Source organism: Poeciliopsis prolifica, unplaced genomic scaffold (genome assembly GCF_027474105.1).
Source record: "Poeciliopsis prolifica strain line A6 unplaced genomic scaffold, Auburn_PproV2 SCAFFOLD039, whole genome shotgun sequence".
NCBI classification, from domain to species: Eukaryota; Metazoa; Chordata; class Actinopteri; order Cyprinodontiformes; family Poeciliidae; genus Poeciliopsis; species Poeciliopsis prolifica.
The window spans coordinates 2,254,955-2,281,904 of record NW_026562414.1 but is presented as its reverse complement, the minus strand read 5'-3'; the positions used below and the strand labels follow the sequence as shown (position 1 = coordinate 2,281,904).

The following is a 26,950-nucleotide window of genomic DNA, read 5'->3' as shown; positions in this document are numbered from 1 at the left end:
TCAAACTCTGATTTAGTTATTTTCAAAAAATAGCAAATTATGTCTTATTTTAAATTAGTGAGTCAGAATCTAACTTTTTAAGGTAAGTCGCCAAAACAGACAGTTACAAGAGGCAAAATGTTCCGAATTACAATATGTAATTCTACCTCTTAACACCAACATTTTACTGAAGTGCAGTGGACAAAGAAAGTGTTCAGATAAAATGTGTTACTGGAGAAAGAGAAAGCAAGGAAGCAATTCTACTATCAACAAGCTACAGGGTAGTTTAGCTTAGAAAATGGCTTGTGTTGGTGACTGCTTTATATATGAGTAGATCACAAAAGTTATAATCTAAAAAGTGCAAAGTAACATCTGGCCATGAAAGGGACTCTTTGGAAATAAACAGCAAAAATATATTTAAACCTTAGTGTCATTGTTTGGAGACAAAACTAAAAAGATTGCAAACATTTATTCAGCCTGGAGACAGAAGACCTGCTTCCAGAGGGAGGGAACGCACAAGAAACTAGTCTTTGGTTGGTTTAAGCAGATATCGTTTCTGAACTGCATAAACTTTCCACCATACTTTCTTGTAATTAGATGTCAGAAAAAGTGCTGAACGATATCTCTGCCTGTATGGAGAACAGAGTACAAAGCGAGCTTCTACCCCATCTGTTGCTGCACATTGCCTATCAGTGAAGGGACGCAAATTTGGTTTTCCCTCAATTATACAAGAAATGCATTCCTTTGGAAATATTTTCAGTCCCAAAGACCAGGAATCTTACAAGCAGGGAATACTTTAAGCAGTGTCTACTTGAGCAGCCAGGCTCATTAACTAATTCACATCAGCCAGTTATGGAAAAAGAAGATCAATAAAATTTATTATATTTTGTGCAGTAAGCACTTAAAAATAACTACTTCTACTATTACTACATTTGTAGCTGTTAAATAGCAGCTTTAAGTCCAGACATAAAAATTCAGAAAGTGATTAAATACCATCAACATTAAAAATATTACCAATTTTTTCAATATATTACTTTAATAATAGTAGGAATAATTTACACCCTTTGTTTTGAAAAGAAGAAAAAAAAGGTAAGATCATCTTAAACGTTTATGTTTTGAATTATGTTAATGGTGTCATGCAATGAAACTGTGATAGCTATAAATTAGCAAGAAATGACATGCAGTTTTAGAGAGCTTACATTTACACTCTTAACTAAGTGTGTGGGTATGAACAAAATATCAAGAGTCATGGTAGAAATCCACAGCATGCTGTCAACTCAACATCCAAGTTAGCTATTAATAGCACTCAATGGAAGATTTTAATGGAATTTGATAACCCCTTCAAGACCTAAGCATTTTTTATTTCTGCGTAATTCTTACATATTGGTCTGGTGACTGTCTCCAGCAGCCTATGGGTTCACTCTGTTCAGGTTGCCAGTCCATCAAAGTAGGCTAACTAAAACCATTGCAGAATAACTGACATTTTTGTCTACAAATAAAAACTAGACAAAAAAAATATGAAAGAGAGGAAATCTGATCACATGGTTGTTTGTCCTGTCTGTCTCTGTGTTGTCCTGCAAGGGACAACGGTGTACAGAAAATGGATGGATGGATGGAAATCTCATCTGTTTTCATCTTTCTCGTATGAAAAGGCACAATAGGTGATGTGCACCATGTGCACTTTTTGCATAAATTCTGTTTAGGGTTTTTTATATTCGAGTCTAATGAAAAGTCTAATTGAATGAAGTGGGTTCAAATGAAGGGCTGCACAGTGGAGCAGTTAGTTGAACTGTTGCCTTTCAGTAAAAAGGTCCTAGGCTTTAATTCCAATTTGTGGGTTTTCTGCACAGAGTTTGAATGTTCTTGCTGTGCATGCATGGTTGTCTGTAGGGTATAGACAATGGTTGGATGGTTTCAAATAGAAACCATTAATATCTTTGTGCATCTTGCAAAGTGAAACATTAATTCAGTTTCAAATAGCTTTTATTATGAAAGCAGATAGTCTCATGTAGCTTTGTATTTCAGTTGACTAACATGTCAGACAGTTTAGTTAACTCAAGGTAGAATGACCACTGCTGACCAAACTTGGACTAAAACCAAATGAAACTGTGGTGTGAAAATGGACGCTCCAGGCATGCACTCAGTCCTAAGGGTATTTTAGTGTCTCCAGATAACCTAAATTGCATGTTTTTTACACTGTGGGAGGAAGCTGAAGTACCCTGAGAAAACCCACACATGCCCAGTTTGAGCATGAAACAACCGCACTAATGTGTTTTCCATTTTCTGAAAAATATGTTTCATTATTTTCTGTATTTTTCATAAATTTTTTTCTCATGTAGTAAAGATCTGGAGAGAATTAAGCTGAATAAAGCATGTCCATATTTTTTGGTTTTTACATAACCTGCAAATTACATCTCATCATGCGTTGTTTAAGACCCGCTGTAGAACTGATCATATTAAGTGACTTTTATGATTGAAATTTCCATGGGCAATTTCTAATTATTAAGCCCTTCTTTGGAAAAACCTTTAGCCACCCCCATGCTAAATTTAAATCATTTTGTTTGTATTTCATTTGCTGCCATCATACATACAGGAAACTTGCATAAGGGCAGACAGAAGAGAGAGGCCATAAAATTTACAGAATCCACCAATGCATTTTGTTGAAAACTATTGCGGGTTAAATAACTACAACCTGAATACACTTGAAAACAACCCCTGTTTACTATTTTAAAAAATTTAAATAGCAATTTTTTAAAATAGTGTTTGCTTTATGCAGACTGAGCGTTTGCATAAAGCAGCATGAGATAATTGGTTACTGCTGCAACATTCGCATAGCACCTTTACAGGAGTGGAGCATATCTAAATGGGAATGATTATATTATGGAATGTCCAACCTAGTTTGAGATCCTTTGTAAGATATGTGAAGAACAATTTAAAGCTTGGAATCTTCATAGAAATGCAAGACAGAAACGTAAAGTTGTGATGGAGGATCTAGATTGTCTAACCAGTTTAGTTAGGCTTGGTTAGCTTGTTTTTTTTAATACAAATTTTGCCTGGTAGTATGCCAATGTTGCAATCAGAAAAAAGTAACTTTTTCTGCATTTTGCATCCAAATATAAGAAACTTATTTTCAATTTGCTCAAATACTGATAAAGTCAAAAAGAAATCTGAAGTTAAAGAGGTGCATTCCCATCATTCATCTGGCCATTTACTTGCTATATCTGCTCAGGGTTGTGAAGATGGAGGAGGGGGACCTCCAGCAGTCAATGAACAAGCAGTGGGAGACACCTTGGACAGATCAGGTGTCAAAATATCCTTTTCACAATCACATCTGTCCATAGAAATCAGCCAGTCATATCAATGACAAAAAAAAAAAAAAAGGAAACACTTTTCCTGTGGTAATGTAGGCTGTACCCTCACAAGGCTGCCGACTGAGCTTCCCTCTCTCATTCCAGCTAAGTGAAGCATTTCAGAACAGTGGCGTATCTGCTGGAGAATCAAAGACAGAAAAAGCCGCCAGGGAGCCATGAAGAGCTGCGACTCTGCTCCTTTGAGATCCTCCCCTGCATCCCAATGCCTCGCATGACAAACGACCAGGCAGACACCTTGCTGCACAGGAAGAGCAAGCCCGATTCAGTCTGCACAGCTGTATGATCACGTCATACAGCTGTAGGTTGGAGTTTCAGCCAGGGACAGTGAGTTCAACCGTAAACGCAAGTTCTTCATTCTCTGCTCAACCTGAGCAATTTCAGTCATTTCGTCCAAACAAACAGCAGAAAGGCAAGATGTGGAAATCGCTGCAGCACTCGCCGGTCTTTATGTCTAATTATATCATTATAAGGAGTGCGTGTTTGGAGGATGAAGGTAAGAAACCCCTCATTAGAGTCACTTACAGCTTGAGAGTACATACAGTCAGACCCGGTGTGTGATTGAAATGCTTGCAGCTTTTGCCCTGGTAGGTTTCTGCAAATCAAAGAGCGTTGGAATAAGTTGTTCTGCACCCTCCCATCACTCTGCTTTTCTTATCTCTTCCCACTGTGAATCTTACATTTCTCAGCCTTACAACTGCATGCATAAATAAAAATTGACCAGCTTTTTTTTTTTCTTCCTTCATTGAGCCAAACTGAATTCATAGAAACGATTACATAACAACAAAAGAAGACACAGTGTCCGGTAATTTGAAGGCAACCATTCCATCCACTTGTAGGATGGGAAGCTTTCTGGCTACTCTGTCAAGATAAAAAAAAAATCTGTTTTTTCAATCTCCAAGCCTGGATGAATTCCTCTCATTCTGCTTGATTCTGTTTCACACGCCTACATTCACAAATACACAACACTTGTAAATCCCTCCGAACGATGGGGGGGAGAAAAAAAGCTGATTTTCCCCCTAAAAGTAGAGACAAATCTATGTGCCTCTGACAGCTTTCTGTGATTCCCATCGATCGCAAAGGATACCGGTTACCTAATCTGCTATGGCAACTTGTCTTCTACCTGTTAAATTCAAATTCATGCAAGACTGAAACAGATGTACATCTTCTTTTAGAAAGAGAAACCAGAGAACAGAAGTGTTTGAGTGTTTCCCTGGATCAATCTGAGTCTTCCTACCTTGCAGCAGCTCTATGTTCCAGAGACATTGGAGCACATATGCGGCGCGTCTTCACACGATGACAGAGAAGCGGCTGATAGCAGCAGAGGTGTGTCTCATTTGAGAACAGTGGGGGAAAGCAGGATTTCTCCTCTGTGGTTTTTTTCCTGTTCCTTTCTTATCTTTTCCAAAGCCCACAGAAAAAAATGAGTGCTGACATAGGAGGAGGAGGAAGAGGAGAAGGAAAAGGTGGAGGAGGAGGAGGTGGAGGTAAAGAAGGAGAAGGAGGAAGAAGAGGAGAGGGAAGGCTGAGGAGGGAGCAGTCTGCTGGGCTGCTGTGGATCACCTGGAGCAGTGTCGGGCTCTGCATTTACTCCTCCACTGCAGCAGTGCGAGGCAGCGGCGCGAGTTGCATGTTGCTCCCACGGATCATCACAAAGCCAGGACGTGGACTTTCCCATCTAATGGATTCGGAAGTTCTGCAGCTCAGCGGCTCCACGCACTCTCATCCCAATCAGCATGCACACTCATGCTTCCTCCTTGTATCTGCATTTCTCAATTTTCATGCGTTTGCTTTACAATCTCCTCCTCACAGAGGCTGCAGTAGCACAGAAATGCTCATATTTCAGGTCTGTTTCCAAGCTCTAAGAACGTTGCATGTGTTCATGTATGTTCCGCTTTTAATTATGACATGAAGGCTCCCCAAACCTAACCCACTCACTGCAATGACATCATTTTCTGGGAAGGGGAAAAAAAGCCCTTTTTTACGTGCTCTTGTAAGCACCCAGATTGCATCACAGAGATCTGGCGTGTTTTGTGTTCCACCTCCAGGTGTTTAAATGGCACACAGTCCATTGAGAAAATTCATCAGGACCGACCAGAAAGCCAAAATCAGTGGTTCCCTTTCAGTGCAGCACTTCTAAGCTCAACGCAACAGCGGGCAGTTAAAAGACTGGGGATTTATTTTATCCAAACTAGAACCACACATTTCACCCATCAAGCAGAACACTTGATCTCAAACTTTAAATGCCCTCAGATTCCCCTCACGTCCTTTCTTCTTCAACATCCTCTTCATTCTGCAGTGAAAGCAGAGCTTCAAAGGTTGAGAGACAATCTGAGAAAGGAATTAATACAGATTGGGAAAGGATCCTATTGATTTTAGAATCTAATGTGAGCAGCATTTGTATTCTGAGCAGCGCAAGTTCAGTGGGAGAATACTTCTCTGCTTAAGATGAGAATGATCTGTGAGCAACAGATGATACAGATATAAACGATTAGCAGAGCAGATAGATGAGTGTCCAAGATCTCTGGGAGCTGTGGGAGCTGTGATAGTGGTTTTCTGTACTTTGCTTCCTTAAACTGACAGTAAATGAATGGTTACATTGTTTTTTTGGTATGTGTTGTGAAAACATTGAATTTATTGTATGTTTTTAGAATTTAAGATAAATAGTTAAACAATTTTCAAGCTTGTTAAAATTAGTTGGTATGCAGACTAATTTTAAGCATAGTCTATACATTTTCAATAGGATTGATTTTTATCCCAATCTGCCTTTGCACCATCAGATGAATGGTAACCAGCTGGAGTGGTATGAAGCAACCAAAACCCACCAAAGCTGAAGCTAAATATAAATTGACTGAATTTAACATTTAACTGGTTTCATCCAGTTAAATATAAAAGAGCTACTGGTTTTAAAGTGAACAACTTGAACTTGACTGAGATTTGCAGCATCGCACACAAACAAGCCAAATATTTTCTGGTAATATTTTTAAAAATGTAGCTATTCATCATGAAAAGAATTATAGGAGTCAATGTGAGGTTTTTCAACCTAAGAGCAAAATACCAACAGTCAAGCGATGTAGTGCTAGCAACATATTATTGATCTGTTTCACTTCAGATGTTACTGGTCCATTGGATGGCACGATGAATGACAAACTCCATGCAGAAAGACCCCAAAATAGGATTCAAACCCAGACCCTTTCTGCCTTGCTGTAAAGCAACAGTGCTAGCAACTAAGCCACTCTGCAGCCCATAAACAATCATTTCTAGTTCAAAAACTCAATGCAGCCAAAAAGAATGGTCAGCACTAACCTAGAAACTTCAAACTTCTTTGTTGAATTTTCAGTGTTGTAAAATCAAAGTTGTGTTCATTATCAATCCACCAATTCCTCAGAACATAAAAGATAACATATCTGTAGAAATATATGGAACAATTAAATAATTCCTTTCAAACCTGGGTCTTATTCATTTGCATAAAAACCTAAAGACTATTCAGTATTCCAGCTGAAAAGTTGGGTGCTAAAAGTATTGAGCAGAAAAAAGTAATTCCTACCAGGTTTTCCCCTCTAAAGCAATTCACAGCCTGTTGTAAAACCGGTCAGGTTTGGAGAATCACTAGAAAGATCAAGGCATGTGAGTTATGAAACAGTCCCATCTAGTGGTGCTATCCTGTTTTATTTTTATTTTTTAAACCCTTCCCAGAGATTTCAATTTCTTAAGATCCTCATCTATGAACTGTAAACTCCATCTCAAACAAAAATAATTAAAAAAAATTCAGGATCTGCCGCATGCAATTTGTGGTTTATATTCCTTAAAACTATCTGCTTCACATAGTCGTTAACATTCTTCTCCAACCTTGAGAAAATGATGACTAAGATATGATCAAGAGCAGCTTCTGCGTGTGGCTGATGAAGCCGATTAAACCCTTAGCGATTCTTTACGTTGTGCACATCAAATAAGAAATGACGTTCCACTATCTATTCTCCCTTCAGCAAAAGTTTTCCTGCTGACAAAGGCTGTAAAGACACAGTGGGACACTACACATGATTAACTCCCAGATAATCTCTGTGGGTAGGTGGGCTGAATCTCCACTGTCAGCTCATTTGTAAAACAAAAAAGGACATCTACACAATGTGATTATCACGTTACTCCAAGCCCAACAAATGCTGTTAGACCTGACATCCGAGTGGAAGCAGGACATTTTAATACTGAACAGCAAAAACAATGTCATTTAGAGACATGCAAAATCAACATTAAAAGGAAAGAAAAGAAAGACAGCTACTACCTTAAGAAAACAAGCCAAATCTGATCTATGTTAGATTATTGGATAGTCATTGATCAATGTGATCTTTCAAATCGCTCTCCACCAACATTTCTTCAGTCTTTCTGAAGGACCTTGAAAGCCTTTTCTGTCTAAATCTTGTATCTTACCGTGACTCCATCATTGCAATATCTGTGCAAGATGTACAATGTCGCAATTGCAAAATGTATTTGCCCAGTTACATGAATCATAACCTCGGATACAACTCTGTGTAAATAAAGGAGGCTAATTTATATATGAGTGGCACAACTTAATTTACTGATTTAATTTTCATAAATGATTTTTAGTCAGACTTAAGTTGTTTAATGAACAAGAGTAGTTTCAGAAAGAAACTACATTTAAATTGCTATGAATGTCTTATGAATTGCTACGTTTTTTTATAAAACTTGAAAAACTAACACTTTCTGGCCAAAGAAATTTTCTAAGAATAATCAAATGTTTTTTCGAACTAGTAAACAGTGCTGGTTATTTCATTTCTACACCATGTAGAAATGTTAGCAATCTTTTGGAAATCTCAGACTTATCCTATATTGTTTTAGAATAAACACAAAGATTACAATTTTAGTGAAGCTAATCTCAATATTTGTTTCAATCGCTAACATAAATTGTGGACTCCATGATAGCTGTGTGTTAGAAGCAGTTTTACAGCAACTGCTTTCTGACTCCGAAAGTGTGAGGTTGCCTCGTCTTCTATACATAAATGATTAATTACCGTTCAGAGCAGGCAGGCTGGAAAGAAACACATTGAACACTGATTAATTGTATTTTCTTAAAGACAAATGAGAAATTAACACAGGCAGGTCAGAGCTTTGCAAAAAATAAGACTGAAAATCTGCCACAAGTCTTGGATCATTACATCTCTAATTAAAAGAACTTGGCTCCATGAGGAAAACATAGAGTACCGCGTCCTTCATTTGTGTGCCACGTAGAGGAAACATCATTTCAAGGCGAATGAATAAATTAGATCCATATTTGGTGATTTCATCTTGGCCTTTGGCTTCAAAAGCATCAAGGGGGCAGTGACGCTATCTGAGCTCAGTGTTTCCATGAAGCGGCATTTAGTCAACATCAATACCCCAAAAATGCCAGGAGAAAGCCAGCAGACCCCTGTAGTTGTTTTTTACTCCGATATTTCTCTGAGCTGTTACCTCTGCTGAGAGAAGGAGTCACGCAGAGTTTAACTAATTAATGACTAGCAACATTTTTCTGCTTTACACACAACTTCACCACCATCTCACATTTGCTAACTTTCTTTAATCACTGTGAGAGTCTTAGTCTGAAGCTGGTTTTGGTGGAGTGTAACAGAGATGTTTCATAGAAACGAGCAACAATTTATCATCACTATGAGCATCTGCTTACTTTTGATTTGCGATGTATTTTGAGATCAAAGTTTGTGCTGAACAATTTCACAGCAAGTTGGCAGAACTAGAAAGAAAATGTGTAGCAGATGCACAAGATATGCAATTTGGTGAATTTGTATATTGATTTATATAAAGATTAAATTTTACATGTATTCAACAAAACTTGAGGTTGTGCACTGTAAATATGGCCAAAAGATTTTTTTCCCCTCATTTGACCAGAGCTCCTTCTTCCAAATGTGTACTTGTGTCCCTTTGAAAGCTTATGGTCCAGGGTTGGAAATTATGCACACCACACTTTCAGATTTTTATTTAATGACTATTAAAAAAGAAAGAAAAATGCTCAAAAAATTAATAAATAAATAATATATGTACTCTTTCCTGCCCCTTAACAGTTATGTGTTATTCTGGGTTGGTCTTTGTCTTAAAATCAAAATTGCATCCAATAAAGTTTGGCTGTAACGCCACATGACGTGAAAAAGTTAAAAGGGTTTGAAGACTTGTTCAAAGGTACAGCAGAATCAGTCCAAGGTTGAAGCATCTCTCAGGTCCTGTGTCATATCTGATTCGATGTTTCTTCCTTTGTCTTGTTTTTGTCCCTATCCACTTTATTTTTAGGCAAACACTGCATGACATGTGCCGGCACAGGCCCTGCTGTGAAACTAAGTAAAACAGCTGCCAAAACCCAAAGAAAGGCTTTGAGAGACCTCTGAAAAGGCTGAAGAACTTTTGATGAAAAGCACTGCCAAAAAAAATTACAAGAAAATCTGTCCCCCCCTGGTGAAAATAGAAAAGAAATGACAGCTTTCCCACAGCTTCTCCTTCTGACCAGTGTTAATGCCCCCCTAATGTCTCATTCCAGCAAATCAGTGCTGCTGGCAAGCCAGTTACAAGATGTAAAAAGATAAACTGTCTATTAAAGTGAGCATGCCCCCATTAAAGGTGAATGAGTCACCCTTCCCACAGCTTACCTGAGTCCTTCTCAAAGAAAAGACAGCAGTGAGTCTGTAGTAGCCATGGTAACACCTGTGACAGATGAAAAGATGGATGACAGATATAGTACAGCTGAGTCACCACACACACACATATACACACAGAGATTTACTGAATGGTGGGAAACAACACAATGGGAACATGTGGGCAATAATAAATAAAAGGGACTGGAGAAACGTCTACCCCCAACCCTCCTCCTCCAAACAGTGACAAGGCTCCCAACACCTCACCCACACACCATTCATGTTCCGGTGCGATTGATTGATAAACGACAAAGTGAAAAATCAGTCACTGAGTGACTCATTCTGGCTCTGCAGAACTTCTGGCTCTTTCTTGAGACGTTGGCTTTAAGTGTGCGTGGCTGCTTTGGATCAAATGGTCAATATTAAAGAAAAAAAAACAACAACTACTAGGTGCAGATGCACCTGGATTTGAAGCCAATAAGAAGAAGAAAAACAAGCCCCGCGTCACCAGCTCGGTTCGTGCACAAACAAACACTCCGCCGTCTTTTCTTACCTTTTTCAGAGCTGACATCCTCCGCCTCAGAGAAGGTCACTTCTTCTTCTTCTATCGTAAACGGGCGATAAACGAGCGAACGGCGATCATGTCCCCTGGAACGCGTAAAGACATTCATGTTGGTTAGAGAGCGGTGCGGCAGCGCGGCCGTGCATTCCCATGATGGAGAAAATGATGAAGGCGGTTGGTGTGCGCTTCCGTGTCCGACGCAACTCTCGACGCAACGGCAGACTCCATGCCTTGGAGAGATGACTTACAAAACACTGATGTTGTTTTGGTCAATAAGAGCTGTGCTCCTGGTCTCTGGGCAACCTGCATCAGACGCCATTTTTAAGAAGTCTTGCGCCTATACTGGCCAAGTATTGATCCGCCGTCAACAGATTTAATGTTACACCAAAGTTCTCACCTGAAGCAAAAGAACAATTTGACAGTAACGACTTTTTTATTTGTATTTTTTCTGATAATAGCGCAATTGATGTAAAAGCAAAAGCACATACACGATATTCAGGATTTAAAGTGAAACTACTGGATTTAAAATGCAATAGTGAGTTCAAGGTATGAAAAGATAGCTGAAGAAAATAAAACTGAATTCCAGAGTTAATAGAATAGACTATTCTCAGATTGTGCCATTTTCTTTTTTTAATCTTACCTCCTTAGATTGACCTAAACAATTAAGTTGCATCTGAATCGTTCCTTTAAAAAACACATAAGACACTTGACATAAGGGAATACATTAATTTATGTCCAGACTTCAATTTAGACTGATGGCTATTAATTCTTATTTTTATGTCAGTCAAATATAACTGACTGAAATACTTTATCCTGTATTGCATATGTACCTTTTAAGAAGTATTCATTTGCATCTCAGCTGCAGGTAAATGAAAGCCTATTTCTGCCACTCTGGAAAAAAAAAACAATCTCAATTAATTATGTTACTATCTCATAGTTAATTATAAGACAGTAATTATGATTTTTTTCATCAGTGGTGAAAATAGGTTTCCATATTCAGGAACATCTTGTTAGTAATGGTTGGACTTGTATTTGGTGCTTTTTTGGGTTGACATCTCAACTGGTATGTAAATAATTTAAGTTCTCCAAGAATATAGAAAATCCTCTGTTCTCATTCACTAACGCTATTAAAAGCAGGAAGTAGGATTTTTTTAGATATTTCTTTATTCAACTAAAGTGTTCATCTGTTTATTTCACCAGCCAGCCTTCACCATATTTAATATTCTTAACTATAACATTCCCTGAGATTAAGATTCATCAAGTTCTGTTTCTCTTACCTTGTTTCTTAGTTATGTAGAAGAATAAATTTGTATTTTAAGAAGCTTCGTGACCAAATTTATGATAATAGAAAGTGAGTGGGCTTAAAGTGAGAAGACAATGGAGGGAGGTGTTGAGGTCACTGAGGAATCATGCGGATGCAGAGCTTAAAGCAGCCCAGAGCTGAAAACAGTTGCATATCTTTATTCAGAGAATTCATGCTGCATAGATCAGGAGATTTTTACTCAGTGGTTCACATTCTGAATCATCCCTAATTAGCAGCATTACCACGAAATAAACACAAGGCTTGGGTTACCTCAGGCTGCGCCAGAGGAAGATAGTACTCACAGGGATGGCCAGGCTGAGACTTTTAGTCTCATTAGTGTGGCGCAGATACTTTAAGATCTAGTCTTGCTTCTGCATAAGGGTTTATTAAAATATGTTCTGCTTTGACACACACAAACAACGTTAAAATACTTTTTAAAAAGTAAGAATTATGCATTTTTTTGATTCCTCACAGTTGAATGTTTGCGGTTAAGAGGACACATATATTCCATCATATCAGTCTGTTCCTCTTTTCAGGACTTTGACAACCTAAGAAAATGGTTTAATAACATATTCAACCAGCACAGTCATTAGAATCTTATTGTATATAAAATTGTTCCATGCGGTTTAAATTGTAGTAATGTTTTGTTGGATTACTAGAAAAGTGTTTCTAAACTTTCAATAAGAAAACTGATTCTACAATTTCTACTTAACTAAATTTTGGGGACTCCTGTAATTAAAAAACAGAAACACAAGAGGGCGTAACAGATGATTTAATGTGCAGTTCTCTGTCCGTGGTGCTGAAAAATAAAACTTTGACAAGATTTTGTTACTACTAAGTACAGTAATGCATTAAACTAATGCAGACAAAATAAAATAAAAAACAACACATAATAAAATTAATAATTCAACAAGCTATAAAAGAAACAAGAAACAATTTAAATATTCTATAATTTTCCTTCTCCATTAATTTTTATCAGTTTACTTTCTGGCCATATGTGATTTGCAAATCTTGTTTATACTCTTCTACATGCATTAAAGCCTACATCGATTTGAAACCATGTGGTTTACTTTCTTTTTTAAATATAATGTAAATCTACAAGACAATTTTTTTATTTTTGTTTTATTTATTTATTTTTTTTAAGTCTACATATAAACCTTAATCATGGGACCTACAGCAGCTTCTTACTACATTGATGTTAAAGTGATTGGCTGTAAATTCAAAAAGAGATACACAAGTTTGACGCTCGGGTATTTATCCAAGAATGACACAAAAATGTTCTCAAATGTGATTGGTTTCAAATTGCAGGAATATAGTATACAAATAACTACATACAAATATTAGAACATAGTGAGAGAGTTCTGTTTCACTTTTTATAGAAAAACAGTTCTGTTCACTTTATTGAGTACCTAATAAAAAAGTTGTCATTTAAGGGCAATTGCGTCAATTTCTCATCCAGATACATAAATAAGGTGCCAAGACTTGTCACTCTTGTTTTTCGTTCCCACCTGGCTATATGTATGATCGAGACTACAAAAGAGTCACGTGTCATAAAACGTGTTATAAAAACATCCTCCACTCCTTCTACAAATATTGGGTCGCGTTATTTTTAGTTGGTGCCTCGCCTCGCAAGCTTCTCCCCTGTTGATGGCATTAGTGTCGGAGCTTTCGTGGCTGGATAAGCACAGTTCTGTTGATTACTTTGAGTGGTTCTGGTTTGGAGCGATGTGACAGGATCTGACAGAATCCACCTGCAGGCCGCGTGACGGCAGAACTTGTTCCGCGCGTGCCACCACACCTGGTTTTCACAGAAAATAATTAGCCTCCATTCAGAGGGTGTGACTGCTCCTTTGGGTCGCTTCCCACGTAGCATGTTTACTATCGGACTGCTGTGTTTTGGTGTGTTTTTTTAAAGCTTCGCTGTATTGTCATTATCTGTTGTTGATGCGGTGGAAAGCTGCTGCGCAACCAGTTCCTTTCCGCTGCCTCTTTCCTATTTTGCCGCATTGGACTTAAAGACGAAGCATTGGCGTTGGATAATATCCGAAATTGGATTCAAGTCAAAGACGGAGACGAGCGTGTCTGTCTTTATGAGTCACGTACGTGTTTACTGATGGGACTCGTTGTCCTCCGGGAATATTCGGGATACGGGACAGAGGAGAAAAAGGGGGAGAGGAAATACGGCGACTTTAGGAGACTAAAGTCGACTGCTTCCAGCTGCCAGACTGAGCCGAGCAGGTATGAATGAAACAAAAACATCAAACGATATTAAGAAAACAAAAAATGCTTCATGCTGTGTGCAAACGGTAGCTGCACAGATTCAGTATCTGCAATGCCCTAAACTAAATGACTGAGTAAGATACAGCACATTTTTGAGATATGTTGACTTTAAACTTTAGTCACCTTGAACCAGTTTCAGATTTTGTGTTGATAATTTGACAGTTTGGGGTTGTATTTATCCCAGCTGGCGAATCTGCATTGAAGCTGTCTCTCTCTACCATTAACAATAAAACTGCTTCACTTATTTCTTTTATTATTATTATTATTATTATTATTATTATTATTGAGATAAATATGTCTCATTAAGTCCCCAGAGGGTCACAAGTGTCTATTTTTTTATTATGGCTCTCTGCCCAGGGTGATACAACTCGGGAACCAATGTAGGGCTTAAAAAAAAATCCTAAATAGGGATTATCCAGCTCTCCAGTGCTACTGCCCTGCAATTTTTAACATCTCTGAGGCAACACATCAAATGATTAATACCTCATCAGAATCCCATCAAGCTTGGCAAAGGCTGAGAAGGGAAGCATGTGAAAGGCTGTAGTTCTTGAAGACTCCTGTCTTAAATTATTGTGCACCATGAGCACTGCAAGAAAGTCTCATCTAAAGCTGGAGCTGGTGATTGTTCAATGGAAATGCTACTTTAAAAATGTTTAGGGTTTTCATTTAAAATCAGATATTTGGAGCTTCATCTTTGTTTATTTTCTGGAGATGTTTTGCTGTGAGTCATCCTCATTAAAATGTACATTAATTCTTATGTCCAAACTACAGCAAGGCTTCATAAGACACCTGGGACAGTAGAGGGCAGTGTTTGATACACTGAGGCGATACCCAGTCAGGTTGAATGATGGGTAACCACAATGACAAGGACAGCTACAGCCACACAGATACAGGTATGTATTTTTTTTTCTTGATTGTAGTATATGTGGTTGGACAGCCAGTGATGTAATACATGTTAGAAATCTACAAAGGTATTAATCAAAGAGCTTAAACAGGCAAAGTAAATGAAAACTTCTTCTGATGCATTTGATGAATAGATTTTATTTTAATTATAAAAGTTGACTGGTTCTGAACTCTGTGGTATCTCCATACAAAAACGTTTTGTTAGTTGTTAATCAAGACCTTCTTATGAATGCAGATGTCTGCTTTCTACTTAAGGCCATTGTATTACTCATTGGTCTAATTTTGGGAATTGAGTGGACAGTGACCAAACCTCGGCTAAAATATTGCACAATATTCAATATGCCAATTGCATGGAATGTTTACAAAATTAAGGGAGTAAGACTGATGATTCATGCATTTAATTCTGACATGCCTTTAAAAAAAAGTGTTTTATTACTTTTTCTTTTTTTTCAGGCTGCTTATGGTTGAGGTAAAACTAAGTTGCATCATTTCATATGAACTATTTTTAGACTCTTTTTTTAATTTCTCCTCCTTACGTGTTTGTTTCATCTGTGTAAGAGTAGAAAATCCTGATTTGCATTCAGATCAAAACCAGATGTTTTCATATTGACCTGATTTAGCAGCCCAGCAGGTATCTTAAAACATTAGATGTTACACTTGCGCTTGCTGCATTACCGCTTTATACATTCAGGATGTATATAAAAAATGAGCAAAGGAACATTTCTAGGCATTTAAAAATGCTAAACTGGGGAATTGCACATCTTGATTGCAAAACCTCATCTGTGGCTCTGCTTTTTTCACAGATACTTTGTTCTTCACTGCAAAACTGCCCAGCTGTCATTTTGTTTAATTAGCACAAAATGGTGCTGCTCTGCCTTAGAGATCTTGTCTCCAGTCAAGAATGTTTGATTGGCAGCTCACTGTTACATCCCTCACTTACATCTATTTAAGGTTCCTCAGCTTGCCTTTCTTTCGTAGCTGTCAATATGCAGAAAGTTTGCTCCAGCTGTAGGAGGGGAATAGCACTCCTGCAGCTGCTGAGCAGACTACAGTATATGACACTGCTGCAAGGGAAAAGATGAGTCTGCAGAATCCTGCAAGGAAAAGGAAAAAAGACGTGGGGAATAATGAGATCCCTGCAGACTGCCAAAATGTGTATCCTAGAAACCAGATAAGATGTGCATCAAACAAACCAATTAAGCTTAATCATCATATTAAACAGTTAATGGTATAGAAGGATTTATGATCAAAATAACATAGTGAAATCAATAATAGTTATGAAAGTGTTTTAGTTTTGTAAACAAGAAGCTTGTAATGGATGCTTGTTATTAGCTGTAAGAGTTCCTGCTGAGGATCAGGGAGAATCTTGTATCCTTTTTCTTGCCCCATGGGACAATATGTTGTTGCTGGCCTAGTTATTGGCAGAAGATGCATTTTGCTGAATCATTCAGCCCAGGACAGTAAACAGTTTGGACATTGCTCTCATCTGCATCCAGATAAAGGGAGGAAACAAAAGCTTAGCAAATTTTTGCAACTTATCACACCTGAGTGTGTTCTCTCTCATTAGGTTCCCCTTTAGACTTCTACCACACACCTCCTACCTCACCCTCTGAGGCAGAGGTGGCTGTCATGGCTTCACTCTCTGCAGCTTCGACTGATGAGGTGCAGACTTCATCAGTCGCCAGCACCACGCCCTCCTCCCAGTCCCAAGCTGCAAACTGGAAAGAGAAGCTCTCGCCTCCCTCGGAGTGGGCAATGATCAGTGTGGGGAGCATCAACTCTAGTGATGCAGCAGCCGGACAGGAGACGGACGTTTCAGTTGCGCTGCCTTTGCCCCGAGGATCACCTTCAGAGCAGAGCTGGCAGGAGAGAGACAGCGGGATGGAGCTGCAGGCACCAGCAGAGAAAGCCGGAGAGGAGATGACCCTGGTTTTACTCAGCTTGATGGAGCATTATAGAGCTTCACTGGACCTAACCCCCAACACTGATATTACTACAGGAGCTGTCGGTATGGGGCTTGTTTTTCTGTTTCTTTTCACAATTGATAGTTAAGACTATATATATTGAAAGCTCAAGCTAGATTAATCTTGAAGACTAAAAAGTATTACACTATTTTCATAATGTAATCATTTTATGATTGACCAAAGAATTTATTAGACTGGTTTCTTTAAATGAGGAAAAATAGCCTAAATGCTAAGTCTTTTTTCTTTCTTTTTTTAATGTAGAGTAAGTGTTTGTATATAATACACAGAGTTTTCAGTGTATCAAACATTTGAGTTTAACAAATGTGTACAAGATATAAACTCTTAATGGAGTAACGACTGCACCAATGTGACCTTTACAGTACGGTAGTCAGAGTGAAAAAAAAAAGTTCTTAATAAGCTTTAAAAAAAAAAACAACAATCACCAATTTTCAGATTGTATACTGTAATTTCAGCCTATTCCTCTGGAAAGATGAATTGAAATAAGAGCCATTTTCTTGGGATTACCGATTAAAAAACTGATTGAAAACATTTAAAGCAGCATTGGAAAACAATCTTTATAATATCTAAGCAAGGGCACCAGCAGATTTTAGCCTGCGCAATTTGAAAAGTTTCCATAGTTTGATTCTTGGAACATAGAAAATAAGTTCATTAAAAGGTCTTATTTTTTATTTGTCAGGCTGAAATCATCTATATTTTCTTCACAGTTTGTAATGATCATTGTTTTTTTTGTTTTTTTTTAATAAAGCCATTTCATTATGTTAGCTGGACAAAAAATAAACTTTCCATTATGAATAACCATGCATATATTTATTATCTGTTTTGTTTCATTCACCTTTTCAGAAATGATGAGGCGCTTAATAACTGAAAGGGAAGATCTTGTTGAGAAGCTGGACATGGTAAAGGAGACACTTAGGGTAAGCTTTGCTGGACCTATTGGATACCTGGTATCTCCATCACTCATATGAAATATGCTCTTTCAGTATTACATTTCGGAGCATGATGGAAAAGAAGTCTCAAGCTTGGACAAACAATTTTTTGTTTTGTCTCTTTTATTTGTTACAGAGATAAATGATTAGCCATCCATGCTTCATGAAGTGCATGCTAATCCTAGGATTTGGTCTGTAGATTGCTCCAGCGTGGCGCTTTGTAATGTAGTCAACACCTTGACTTTTTTTTTTCTTCCTCAAATGTAACTTTGCAAAGTTACACTGTCATCTTTCTCTTTAAGAATACTCATTCTTCTTGCAAACAAGACATACTTGAATAGGCTGACTGAGTGCTATAGAGTCTGGTATGCGACATGTAGCCCTTCAATAATTTTTTTAATGACCAAATGAAAATCTGGCTTCAAGGTGAACTTGCAGACAGATTGTCTTCTGGGAAGAATCAGGGTTGCATTGGAGGTTTCGAATGTCAAACGCCCTATTTTTTTTTTTTTTTTTTGAAAATGGTTAAGAAAAAAGATTGATGGGAAGAATTTTTTTTTAATTATTTGCAATAATTATAGGAAAAATAGAGTTAAGAATTAAAAACTCAAACTGGGCTTTAAAAGTATTCAATATGTGCTTCAAGATACTTTTGATCTGACAAACCAGACTCATCAGGACGTATATCATGTACTAGTGAATATGGCTCTAATATGCTCAGCCCTGGAAGAGAAATAGACCTTTTTCACGCTTCCGGGTTTTAAAGCGGATGTGACAAAGTCGCACCATTCCAATCCGCTGATTGCCAGCTGACCCTGTACCTGCCAGTAGTAGGCGTGTGAACACCTCAAAACTGAGTGGTCATCCTGGACCCTGGGGTGAGCAACCTGAGATGCATCATTCTTCATGCAGCTTTTTACCTCAACCAGTCCAAACGGGGGTGATTCTGACAGGTCGAACACCTTACCATCTGGAGTTGCACCAAGATATGATGTGTCAGGGCGAACAATGAATCCCACAGGAAGCAGATTTACCCTCAACATCTCAGCACAGTTTGCCAGCACCTCAGACTCCACCTGCAGACCACGCTTCATGGCAGCAGTTTGTCTAGTGGAGCCCCTAATCATCCGAGATGCCAGTGCTGTGGCAGCAGACTCCCCCTCTGCACTTCCTCTGCAAGCATCACGGAATCCGCTAGCAGTACGTCTTGGTTGTCGAAGACGTACCCATGCAGGACATCTGGACTGCTCTCTTGTTCTGGCTTCTATTTCATAAGACATTTCCAGTGACACTTGCAGAGAATGAAGATGCATAAGTTGACCAAGTGTGGGTACAAAGCACATATTTGGAAGACTATGCAGCATCAAAGGAAGAGAAGGGAAGTCTGGAGCCATGTGGTGCAGAATGATGCTACCAGAGGACTTTTCAGGTGGGCACTGATAAGACATTGGTGAGCCCTGTGGCACAGGCCCAAATTTGGATGGAACCAGCTCCAAATGTGAAAGACCATCTAGGACAACAGCAATAAGTGGTTGGGACTCCAGCTGGCATAGTTTTTCTCTTGATGCCAGAAAGTCGGGATCTGGAAGTGGTCCTACAAACATCAGTGACATAATCATAATTAATTTTGACAAAGGAAACATATATGTAAAAACATAAACCAAACGTTATACCTGTGTAAGCTCTGTAAAGTGTGGAGTGCAGATATCTTTTCCCCATAGTTTTGGGCTTCCGCACCACCATGTTGCTGGCAGGTTCAGGATGTTTCCCCTTACAAGAAATACACAGAAAGATGTCAAACTAAAGAACAAATAAATTGATGAGTGAGCAATTTGTTAGGACATAATGGGACTGATTTGGCACAGATTAGATTTTTACCCAACTTGCAAATAAATTGATTGATAGCCGTTGAGCCTGTTTTTTTTTCATTGCCTACAAAAAAGAAATATCCCAAACAAACTATGAGAGAAATTATATTTGACACAAGTAATATTGAGATTACAACAAATTTTGTATGGCGATTATAAAATACAGGAGGCAAAGGAATGTGAATGGCAGTGCGACACAATCAAAGGAGGAATAAATTGTGTACATAACTATAGTACTGTTATTTTAAGATCATATGTGTATGACAGTATATGCAATGTATATAATTTAGTATATCTAGTATATTTATATATCACATCACATAGGACAATGTGTTCCACTCTTTTTTTCTTACTTGTGTTCTTGGTCTGTGCCATCTTTGTAAATCACTTGTGCAGGCCAGTGCAGGAGGAACAGTTGGCAGCTAGAGTTGGGAGTAGTGTGCAGTCTGCTAAAGAAGTGCAACTACATGATTGCAAAATCCTTTACTAGCTGCACAGCTACAGGAATAAGCCAGTAATTCAGCCTTTTCTTTTCCAACACCCAGTGATATCTAAAATATACAACTGTTTTAGTAACACATATATACATCAATACATATAGCATGTTTAGCTTTAAACAATAGATTCTAGTTTGAAGGTAAGCTTCAACAACAGCAGAAAAAACATAGACTCTGTTGCAACCGCAACAAAAACAGAAAACATAGTTTCCTCTGAACAGGAAGATGTTTTAAAAAAAAAAGCTCTGAGTTGTCCAGAAGTCGTACGTGGAAGTTCTTCATCTGTTACATATGATCAGGAACTCGAACTATAGAACAAGAGTCAACCGGCTTTCTGACTGTTTCAAACCTGCAGCTTATGCGGTTCCTAATTTTTCTTCATGGATCTGAAGCATCTTGCTCTGACAACTACCTGTCCCTCGACAATATTGGACACTGCAGGCATGCAGGAGTAAAGCACAGTTTCAACATCAAGCGTCATCTAGTATCTCATAACTAAGTGCTGTTTTTCACAAACTGTACTGGCAAATACATTTCAGAATGTAATGAGAATATAATTGAAAAGTTTCAATTGTTTGTCTCCAATATTCCACGTAATTTAGCAAACTAAGTTAAGCTTTACGATGTTTGTGTAGTTCATATATTGTAGCTAGCTGTTAGCTCGCTAAGCTACGTCTTTTCTTACCTTGATAGCGGTGGATATTTTTTCGTGGAAGAACTTGTATCCTTTCACACGTTTGTTGGCGGATGAATTAGCCGCTGCGATTTCCTCCGCATCAGCGAAAGAAAGGGCTAGCAAATTAAGTAAGGTCGATGAAAAGGACCGGAGGAGGAGAGCCATTTTCAGAGTACTTGAATTACAGTCACCAAAACAAGAAGTGCCGCAGCCCTTTCGGATACAGCTTGCATGCGCTGGCCGGAGGCAGCAGTGCGCATGCGCGGGGCGGAGTGCGCATGCGCGGGCCGGAGCGGCAGTGCATGCGCGGGGCCGGAACGGCAGTACGCATGCGCGGGGAAGGGGCGGTTCTGCGCATGCACCGGGCCGGAACGGTTGTGCGCATGCGCCGGCCGGGGCAGCAGTGCGCATGCGCGGGGCTGGGCGGCAGTACGCATGCGCGGGGCTGGGGCGGATGTGGGGTTGGACAACTTCCGGTGGCTATAGCGTTAGCATTAAAAGGCTAGGAAAATGGCTCAGTCTCGGCGCAGTTGTTTTTCTTCAGTCCCTGGTTGTTCATGTGGGGCAAGAAAACAGCCTTTTCTATCATATCATGCGTTCTCGACGGACCCGGACCAACGGAGGCAGTGGATCCAGGCGATCCGAAGAGATGAAGGTCCGGACTTTTGCATAAAGACGGGGAGCACTTTCTTATGTAGCCGCCACTTCACACCGGAGGATTTTGTTAGCGGATCCACCACCAGCCGCCTTAAAAGTGGAGCTGCTCCTTCCCTGTTTGCCTGGAATAACTTCACTGCACCGGCAATGAGAGAGTCTGCTTTCGAGAGGGCTAAGAAACAGCAGCTTGTCCTCTCTCTGAAAGCTAGCCAGGCTGAAGATGCTACTTTGGACCATGACTACACGGCACATCCACCCGCAGGTAAACGATAGTACATTGTATATATTTTCCATGTAAGATAGTTTCAGTAAAATATAACTGTTGCTATAATAATAATAATAATTCATTATTATTATCACATAATAATGAAATTATGAGATTATGTGGTTATGTATTTTGTGGAGAGATTAAGTCAATGGCTGTATACATACATGCTCCGACTCACAACATGTATTGATCTTCACAGAAGTAATGTTTCAAATATATAATTAAAACTTATTGCTAACCGTATGTTTTGATATTTTATTTTGTGGTTTTACAGGTGCACTTGATGAAGCTCTGGATTTATATCAAGGAGTTGGGGCCAGACTTCAAAAAGTGGATTTGTCTGCCACACTTTTTAGCCGCTACTGTGCCTCTAATGACCAGATCCGGTTCTACAACAAATTTCCATCTGAATGTGTGTTCCGGATCTTCTGGGAGTCCGTTGCACCCTCTGCATCATGCCTGGTGTACTGCACCAGAGCACAGAAACTTGGAGAGGAAGCATGTTCTGAAGCCAGCCCTGCCCGCTGCATGCCTCTGATTGATGAGTTCCTGATGTACTCATTCAGGGTAGCAGTGGGCATGAAGGAGCAGCTCATTGCTGACATGTTTCAAGTCAGTATAGCTACTGTCAGCCGAGTGACCATCACCTGGGCCAACTACCTCTTCATTGTGTTCTCTTCCATCAACCTGTGGATTAGACGTGAGAAGGTAAAAGCCAGTATGCCTCAGAAATTTCTGAAGTTCTCTCCAAATGTCCGTGTCATCTTGGACTGCACAGAAGTTGCCCTGGAAAAGCCATTATCCCTCACCTTACAGTCTGAAACATTCTCTGCCTACAAGAACCACACCACTCTGAAAGGGCTGATTGAAGTTGCTCCCTGTGGGTTGGTGACATTTATTTCAGCGTTGTACACAGGCTGCATCTCCAACAAAGAAATAACGAAGGTCAGTGGAATCCTTCCTCTGCTTGAGCTGGGACATGAAGTCATGGCAGATAAAGGCTTCCTCATTCAAGACCTCCTTCATGACGTTGGAAGAGGAGAGCCATTTTCAGAGTACTTGAATTACAGTCACCAAAACAGGAAGAGCCGCAGCCCTATCAGATACAGCTTCCGGTTGCCATGAAAAAGGTCTATTGTTTTTTTGGCAGTTTCTAAACAAACTCTTATTGTTATCTAAGGTAAGCTATACTGTGAGCTACAGTTCATGTGTAAGATTAGAATTTAGTTAATATTTATATAAATAAAAACCCTTTATATAAAAAGAAAATGGATTCCTTTTTTTGTCTTGCCACAAAAAACCTAATTGAAAACATTCCTGTTTTCTGAGTTTTGTCATAGGAACAGAAATGCCAGAAGTAACAACTCTTTATTCACTTTAAGAATAATCAACCTTAGTTTCAGATGACTGTTTGTTTTGCTCCCAGACAGAGAGGTTGGAGTGGCAGCAGTTCCAGTGGGATTTGCAGACAGCCGTGTCCGTGGCCGACAGGCTGCGACTGGAATCGGATCACTCTCTGGGTTTGCTCCAAGAGAACCATAGAGCTCTGGAGGAGCAGCTGGCTCACACACTCAGGAGGCAGCAGGAGACCGAGCGAGCGCTGGAGAGCCTTAGAGCCGAGCACAAAGACGTTTGCTGCAAATTAAATGAAGTCACTGTCCAACGGCAGCAGGAGCAAGCAGAGCTGGAAGTTCTGAGGAATGTTTGTAGGCTGAAAAATGAACCGATAGATAAAGAGGTTAGAAATGAACTTCAAAACAAAAGTGAAACAGAAATTAGAAATAGTGGCGATGGTGAAACGCATGATGCTGACGAGACGAAAGGATTAGAAAATGTTGAGCTGACTAGAATGGGAGTAGCTGAGGGGTGCATTCACACTCTGGAAAAAAAGAAAGAAGTCGGACGTGGACCAAGGGATCCACGGAAGATAGTGATGTTGTCCGAAAGATCTTGGTAAGTGTATGTGATGTTTCGCATAACGATCATCCACAATGGCATCATACAATTAAAACATAACTTTGATCTTTAGGAGCCTGTCTGGTTTTCCACTGCAAAGTGATTCTTCAAATCAGAATGGGACTTCAAAAAACACAAGTGCAACATTACCCTTATGCAAGGTATACAATTCTCAGTGGGTGTCACCAGCAGAATTAGAATATATTTTTAAACTGTTTTTTTTTTATGTTATATTTGTTTATTATCTCCTACAATCCATCCAGAAAGAAGAGCCAACAAAAGGGAAAAGAGCAGACCGGCTTTTGAGGAGGCAGGACAGTTGGTCTAACTTTCATACAGGTCAGAATCAATACTTCTGTGTTGAGGTTTGAAATGTGACCCGTGTTGCACAAATTACATCTTGCTTCTGACACTTTATATTTCATGTTGCTAGTGCATATCACCATCTAGTTATTGTTGAAAACTGTCTTTACTCTAGGATATATGTGCAAAACCCATAAACGTTCCATTCCCTGTTTTCTACTTGAGAGAAGTTTCTATTCTGCAGAGAAGATTTTCCCTGAGCTCTGACTTTCTTTCTCAGCTGTCAGGAACAGGGCTCCATATAAACCTAGCTAATCAGTTTCAGTGTATTTTGCTTTTGCTGTGGAATTGTCTGCTGTGGAATTGTTGATGCATCTTTGTCTCACAGGAAAACAAGAGGAGGATCAAACCTCAGATTCAGTGAAGTAAGCTGCAGGGTTTTTTTTGCAGTGGGCTGTTGTTTTACTGTTGAGGCATTTATACAAAAGAATGACTAACTGACCACTGACTGTCACTTGATCTGTTTATTAAAGCTTTAAGAGTTGGTGTATGTGTCTATATAGTAAATCAGAATCTAAATTGTATATATAGATATAAATTTAGTTTTTCTACAAAAATATAGTATTGTCCACACAATTATAAGAAACACCATCAGTCACTGACAACATTCACAACCAAGATAAGTTCCTGAAAGTAATTGCTAATAAACCTTGCTGTCAAGAGTGTACTATTCCAGCATATTTACTTCACTATTTCAACAACAAATTGCAATAAAACTATTCTATATTGTCCCAAAAATATCTGTAATTAGCCCACATTTTCCTTTTTCATACTACTCTTTAGCAATTTTGCATTCAGTCATGCAATCCTTTCGTACCTTCAAACACTAAACACTATAGCTTACCCTAACTAACAAATATTGAGTCTAAACAGTCCTTTGAAATAACATTACACACTTCACTATCCAAGTTAAAAAAATTTTCAGTTATATTCAAATTTATTGAGAAGCTTCTGCTAATCCACTTAATGTACAATGTCATTGAAAGTAAACATTTGATAAAACAAGCATAGATTTTTTGTTTTTGACTTTCTTGTCTTGACCTCAGACCTCAGGATGGCTTCAGTGCTTTGCTGAGGCGTCATGGTGGCTCCAGGAGAAACTCTCTGCTACGGTGGTGCCAAAGTCGTACCCAAGGTTACAAGGTTAGAGCAGAGAGTCTTGTTTGTAATACTCAACAAAGTGACAGAAAATAAAATCATTTTAGTTGTTGTTCTGTGATGATTATAATTATTCTAGTGTGTTGGTCTGCAACAGAATATTGAGATCACCAATTTTAGTACCTGCTGGGAGGATGGGTTGGCATTCTGTGCGGTTTATCACACCTACTTGCCAAATCGTATCCCGTATGACAGCCTCGCTCCAGGTGACAAGGTAAAACTACAACCTTGGACACAAAGGTTTTGTGGAAGAATTAAGCGGTCAGATTTTTTGCCAGTACTCAAACAGATCAAGGTGTTTTCAGGAAGGTGACCAGGAAGGCACCTGCAATCTTATGAAGATGCCCAAGTTTCATTAAATGGCTTTATGAGATATTACTTACGTGTTCAAAATATTAGTAAAAGCCAATGACTTCTGAATATAAAATGTGCACTGTTTGGGCAGGAAGAAAACCTTGGCCTTGCGTTCAAGACCGGAGAGAGTGTGGGAATCCCGGCCACACTGGTGAGTTTTTATTTTTTTAAATGATGCATCAAATGTTTTGTGCAGATATTTAAAATGTTATTCAGCTTTAAACCGCCATTTCTTGGTTAGGGAAATAAGCATGATTCTGTCTGTGGTGTGTAGTGTTTTTATAACAAAGTCTCATTTTCAAAGGATGAGGTGCTCCTTGACTGCTTAATATAGACTTCTCTCAATAAGAGTCATAAATGTCTTGTAGGTCATTTACTGTTTTAAAATCTGTTGAGCTCTGAAGTTTATTTGACTGCAATGTCTTTTCCCATTATCTTTGTGACAGACTGTGGAGGAGATGCTGAAGGCAGATGGGCCAGACTGGCAGAGAGTGCTGACATATGTCGAAAGCATTTTCCGTCACTTCGAGATGTGAAGACAGGATCCAGTGACTTGCACTCTTCCATTTTCCTTTTGTGGAGAATTAAGAGGTGAACAAGTGAATCAGTGCTCTTGCACACAAGGAACTCATCTGTCAGGATTTAAAATGTGTCAGAAGTGTTGAACTGGCATTTTTTTTCTTTTGTGTCAAATACAATATCGTTCACTCAGAAGCAGGTGCTTGCTGACTCCCTGTGGAAGAAACTATACAGCATTTCGCCTGTGGAGCACTTTTTCATTTTTCTACTTACACAGCAACTACAGTGGATCTGGGGAATAAGATCTAGGACGCAGAAAGAAGTGCAGCAGGATGATCACCTGCTCACCAGGTACTTCTGTGTTCCAGTCAGTGCAAAAATCAATGCACTAGGTGCATTGATCCATCCAATGTATGCACTTCCTTTACCTTAAAGAGCACTGTATTACCAAGTTAGCTATGACAATGTAGCATTTTTGGAGGACTATATTGGCATCTAGGTCACTTTATCTTAACTATGTAGTATGCACCTTTTCTCTAATCACAGTCTTCATCTATTCAGACTGGGATCAGACCATGTAGTACACATTTTATGCCAGAAGTCACTGTCTGAAATGTAAATGTACCTCTTTGATTTTTAAATTTTAATGCATTAATAAAGTATCTATCACAGCTTTTTATCCCCTTTGTATAAATAACA

The 26,950-nt window shown here is 39.0% G+C and overlaps 2 protein-coding genes across 3 annotated transcripts in view; one reads left to right on the top strand and one right to left on the bottom strand.

The window, feature by feature from the left end:
- Nucleotides 1-10,811, bottom strand: part of LOC129375257 (disks large-associated protein 2-like) — a 90,887-nt gene extending 80,076 nt beyond the window's left edge. Inside the window, exon 1 of the mRNA XM_055054215.1 lies at nucleotides 10,530-10,811. Coding sequence (XP_054910190.1) covers nucleotides 10,530-10,647 — 118 coding nt within the window. The 5' untranslated portion in view covers nucleotides 10,648-10,811. The remainder of the gene's footprint in view (nucleotides 1-10,529) is intronic.
- A 2,663-nt stretch (nucleotides 10,812-13,474) lies between these two features.
- Nucleotides 13,475-26,853, top strand: LOC129375219 (cytospin-A-like). 2 transcript variants are annotated; one of them, XR_008607612.1, is made up of 13 exons: nucleotides 13,475-14,079; nucleotides 14,893-15,014; nucleotides 16,592-17,032; nucleotides 17,850-17,923; nucleotides 23,328-23,854; nucleotides 23,931-24,018; nucleotides 24,121-24,196; nucleotides 24,549-24,585; nucleotides 25,267-25,363; nucleotides 25,476-25,592; nucleotides 25,824-25,883; nucleotides 26,179-26,323; nucleotides 26,445-26,853. XR_008607612.1 is itself a non-coding variant. In XM_055054150.1 (12 exons), exons 2-12 carry the CDS (start codon nucleotides 14,966-14,968, stop codon nucleotides 26,266-26,268), a joined length of 1,656 nt encoding a protein of 551 aa, XP_054910125.1. In that variant the 5' UTR covers nucleotides 13,475-14,079; nucleotides 14,893-14,965; the 3' UTR covers nucleotides 26,269-26,853. The 2 variants fall into 2 exon arrangements, 1 of the variants encoding a protein (XP_054910125.1); XM_055054150.1 differs by having other exon boundaries at nucleotides 26,179-26,853.
- Nucleotides 26,854-26,950: the final 97 nt, after the last annotated feature.

Bases quoted from the DNA above. Each gene is read 5' to 3' on its own strand.
- LOC129375219 (XM_055054150.1), top strand. From the start codon at position 14,966: ATGATGGGTAACCACAATGACAAGGACAGCTACAGCCACACAGATACA. The intron at 24,586-25,266 runs GTAAGCTGCAGG...TCTTGACCTCAG, and splicing joins CAAACCTCAGATTCAGTGAA to ACCTCAGGATGGCTTCAGTG. The intron at 25,364-25,475 runs GTTAGAGCAGAG...GGTCTGCAACAG, and splicing joins GTCGTACCCAAGGTTACAAG to AATATTGAGATCACCAATTT.